A 5,000-nucleotide genomic window follows, 5' to 3' on the forward strand; every position below is an offset into this window, starting at 1 on the left:
TCTGTTATCGTCAAATCTGTTATCCTCAACTCTGTTATCGTCAACTCTGGTATCGTCAACTCTGTTATCGTCAACTGTTATCATCAACCCTTTTTATCATCAACTCTGTTATCGTAATCTGTTATCGTCAACTCTGTTATTGTCAACTCTGCTATCGTCAACTCTGGTTTCATCAACTCTTTTATGGTCAACTCTGTTATCGTCAACTCTGTTATCGTAATCTCTGTTATCGTCAACTCTATTTTCGTCAACTCTGTTAACCTCAACTCTGGTATCGTAAACTCTGTTATTGTAAACTCTGTTATCATCAACTGTTATCGTCAACACTGTTATGGTCAACTTCATTATCATTAACCTCATTGTCATCTGTTACCATCAGCTAGACATATGTGCGAATTCACCCTCAATCATATACAAATGGGATTTTTACAATCTCAAAATACTTTATTCTTTCTGAATGTATGACCCGAACCCCCCCCCCCACACACACCCCACTTAAACAAAATGAACACATGGTGTACACACACACACACACACACACACACACACACACACACACACACACACACACACACACACACACACAGCCTCTCCTCCATTGTGCGCGCAGCTGTCTGTCAGTAGTCCGGGATCCGGCTCCTCCTCCGGGTTTTGGCTCCTCCTCCTGCTCCTCGGACCGGCGGCGGCGGCTCCAGTGCTCCTCATCCGCCAGTCGGTGCAGCAGAAGCGGGTCCGTCAGCATGGAGCTCCGGGCTGCATAACGCACACATCCAGGACACACCGCGCTCTCCTACGCACAGATCTGCGGGATTGATTGACTGACTCCCTGCCTGATTGATTGATTAGCAGCGGATTTCGCGCTCGTGTCGCTCCACCATGGGCTGCGTCACTGGAGATATTCGCCGACTTTCCGCGCTCCTCATCGGGCTGCAGGTCCTCTACACACACGGTCAGTGCTGCTCACGTTCATGCTGGATTTACACACTTTCCGGAGCCTCGACAAGTTTAAATCCTCCTCAGGGTGTGTGCGAGTGTGTGTGTGTGTGTGTGTGTGTTAGTGATTCTCATTCAGCATCATGTTGCATTTCCTAAAGTTTAATTGAAGCAGCGCATGACGTCAGATGAGTGTCTGCGACTGTCAGCAGGTGCTTCTGATGCGGTTATTGATCCGTGACGCGCGTCCTGATCAGTGCGTTATTGCACATGCTGTGCATATGTGTGTATTGTGCATGATGCATCGCGCTGATGTATGTGTGCGTGTGTTTTGAGGATGTGCAGTGTGTTGATTATTATTATTATAATGGTGGTGGTTGTGGTGATGATGATGAGCAGAGGATGCGGAGCTGCTGCTGCTGCTGCTGCTGTATTTACTGATGGCGCCAGTAGAGGAGCAGTGTTTCACCGCGGTGCTGCACACACACACGCGCACACACGCACGCACACATCTGCTCCAGCATTTATTCATTCATGCAACAGTTTACAAACACACTGGTTTATTCCTATAACTAACAGCACACCTGATGACTCGGAGAGCTCTGTTTATGTATTAATGCTGGAAAAGCGTGCAGTAATAAGCGTTCAGCACTCTTAAAGAAACACGCTGCCACCAAACGCCTTTCCAACGTCTCGATTCTGGTCCAAATATCTAGAATTTCCTAAATCCTTTTCTAGACGAGCAAACATTATTGTGTTGTTTTCAGAAATAATCCAAATGAAGTAGGAAAACTAGATTATTTTGCTTAGCCCATTTGCATGTTGGTTGCATTAAGGAAAAAACATTTAATTTCGACTCCTTATTAATGAAAACAACACAATATTTCTGTGTGTCTAGAAAATGCTTCTTGATTTAAGAGTTTGTAGATATTCGGACTAGACACAAGACAGAAACACAGTAAGAAAAGCATTATTTGCAGTGGACACACACACACACACACAATTAACATGTATTCATTCAGTACTAGCACTCAGGTGGTGGTAAACTTTAATGCATTTCTTTTTCTCTCTCTCTCTCTGTGTAACACAAAAGAAGATATTTAGAAGAATGTTCAGCCATTAGTATAGTGGCATCCTCCATGATATCTTCCTTTGTGTTCAGCAGAAGAAAGAAACTCAAGATAGGCTGGAACGAGAGTACATGAGGACGGAATCTTAATTTATTGTGTGTGTGTGTGTGTGTGTGCGTGTGTGTGTGTGTGTGTGTGTGTGTGTGTGTGTGTGTGTGTGTGTGTGTGTGTGTGCGCGCGCGTGTGTGTGTGTGTGAACTGTGCATTTAAATATTAAGGTTCTTTATTGGCCTGACTGGCGCTTGTTATGTCAGAAAGCGAGTGTTTGAAGTTGTGAATAGTGCTTCAGTTTTATTATAATGCCATTCACATCAAGCTCTTTGTGGAGAACAAAATGGCTGTTCAGTACAACACAACAGGTTTCATTTATTGCGCCGTAAAACGCAGTGATGGTCTGTTTCATCATCATACTCAGTTATTATTTTGGATGCTTATAATCGGCAGATTGTGCTGTTATCCTGATGTGTCATGTGCATGCTGCTGTCTGCTTAATGATAAACCATATATAAATAAATGGGCGATGCGGTGGCGCATTAGGTAGCAAGACAACAAGAAGGTCGCTGGTTTGAGCCTCGGCTCAGTTGGTGTTTCTGTGTGGAGTTTGCATGTTCTCCCTGTGTCCGTGTGGGTTTTCTCCGGGTGCTCCGGTTTCTCCAAACACATGTGGTATATAGGGGAATTGGGTTGGCTGTAGTGTACGTGTGTGAATGAGTGTGTATGGATGTTCCTCAGAGATGGGTTGCAGCTGGACGGGCATCCTCTGCGTAAAATACATGCTTGATAAGTTGGCGGTTCATTCCGCTGTGGCGACCCCTGATAAATAAAGGGACTAAGATGAAAATGAATGAATGATTGTGATTAACACAGATATAGTCTTGTTTCTGCTGCAAATATCTGAATATTCTGACATGAAGCATTTCATAGACTCAAATGCCCCAGACTCATACCTGACAAGCAGGTTGTAAAACAGGTTTACTGTGTTCACCCATCGGCAGATTATTGTGTTGCTTTAAGGAAAACCTCCTCATGTTGACGTGTGAGATCATCACTGTGGGGCTCTTGTCCAGTAAACGCTTCCTGATTGATCCAGACATATGCGCTAGAAACAAGAGAAACTCTTTAATAAGTAAATCATGCATTTTCACTGTGTAAACCTCTGTTATACTCTTCAAGTAAGCTGTGTTATAATAATAACTCTCCCCAAAATAAGCCTTCTTCTTAGAGAGCTGCAGAAATAAGTGCATGGAGAATAATTCACTCTTAATTCGCTTAGAACAGGAGGAACAGGAGGGTTTTTCCCTGAACGAGTGTGTTCATCAGGGCTGTACAGTAGAGCTTTACCATGTGTGTTTTATCAGATGCACACTACAGCTTCACATTTGCTTATTTGTTAGAATAATAATAATTCCTGACATGTATACAGAGCTTTACATGTGTTTGGGGGAATCTCCTCATCCAGCACCAGTGTGCAGCATCCGCCACGCCGCACACCAGCTGACTGGTGGAGAGTGATGAAGACACTTATGATACGGGGATGGTCAGGAGGCCGTGATGAGCAGAGACCAAAGGGCAAATTTGAACAGGATGCCGAGGTTAATCCGGGATTATTACCAGGATTATTAGTGACCAAAGAGAGTCAGGAGCTCGGTTTAACGTGTCATCTGAAAGACAGCGCTCACTGACAGTATAGAGTCCCCATCAATATACTGGGGCATTAGAACCCACACAGACCCCCTGCAGGTCTGTCTAACACCACTGCAGGAATGAGGAGGTGTGCTGAAGGTGCAGCTGTGGTGCAGTGAGGGGTTTGTGTCTTTAATAATCTAACACTGTAGAAAATATTCCCCCCATGACTTGGTTTCTTCCAGTCACCCCTGCCATCTCATGAGAAATGGACTATGTCAAAATCCCAATAGTATCTGGATGCAGCCATTATGATGCAAGCTGATATTGACTCCCTCAGCAATGCAATGTCAGACACAATGCACTCAATGGAGTGAGTGACATCACTGTGACAGGTAGGGTTAGGGGCGGGGTTAGGTGAGCGTATTAAAAAGCATTGGATGCAGCTCAGATTGCACTGCACCAGGTCTGCATCCAGACCCCTCTCCAAAATCCACCACGGAGGGAAGTGAAAGTGTAGCGGGAGGAATGATTGCTAGAATGTAGCTCAGTGGTGGTTGTAGAGAGTTGTAAACCAGGTATTATAGAGTGTGCATATATGTGTGCGTGCATATATGTGTGTGTGCATCGCTAAGTACGTACCCGAAATATTGCAATATGTATCTATATGGAGTTTCACACTGGTCTGGGCACAGTTCAGATAGCCTAGTGTGAATACGCCCACAAGCTTGGTTACTTTAAAGAAGACAGAAGTCAGATTGTAGAGTAAAGGTCATTAGGTTTAATAAAACAAAAGTTATGCACCTTTAATGTTGATGAAAATAATACAGCAGTACATTTACATTTAATGAAATGACAGAAAGCTCAATATCTGAACAACTTATACTCCAAATTTGAAGTTGAGCTCTGAAAGCATGAGTGTGCAGTAGTGTTTAGTTTGTCTGCAGTACCAGACATGACCACCGGGTGACCATACTGTTTACATTGATGACCATATAAGGGCGCTCTCTATGTTTTCAGGAATATGGCCTGTATTTATTTTCTATAATATATCCAATTATAGACATCGAACACTAAAGTAGTATGGACAGTTTGGTGATATTGAGCACATCTAAAACATTTGAACATGTGGATTGCTGTAGCAAAGTAATGCTTTAGTACTCTCATGAGCATCCTTAACACTATATTTGCTCATTAATAATCACCAGATATGGAAACTAGACATTTTAGGCTTTCAGATGTTTAGAGTTTGTCATGATTGCTATATGTTTAGACTGCATTATTTTGGTTTATAAATGCAATCACACCGGTTGA

The 5,000-nt window shown here is 43.3% G+C and overlaps 1 protein-coding gene across 7 annotated transcripts in view; it reads left to right on the forward strand.

Annotated features, from left to right (window-relative positions):
* dcc (DCC netrin 1 receptor) overlaps nt 1-5,000 on the forward strand; it is a 402,326-nt gene that overhangs the window by 104,669 nt on the left and 292,657 nt on the right. For 4 of the 7 annotated variants that reach the window (XM_073950890.1, XM_073950891.1, XM_073950892.1 and 1 more), the window contains exon 1: nt 704-949. The exons of 2 other annotated variants lie outside the window; for them this stretch is intronic. In XM_073950890.1, the coding sequence (XP_073806991.1) occupies nt 877-949 (73 nt within the window). In that variant the 5' untranslated portion in view covers nt 704-876. 7 annotated transcript variants of the gene reach the window in all.

The sequence above is a fragment of the Danio rerio genome, chromosome 5 (assembly GCF_049306965.1).
Source record: "Danio rerio strain Tuebingen ecotype United States chromosome 5, GRCz12tu, whole genome shotgun sequence".
NCBI classification, from domain to species: Eukaryota; Metazoa; Chordata; class Actinopteri; order Cypriniformes; family Danionidae; genus Danio; species Danio rerio.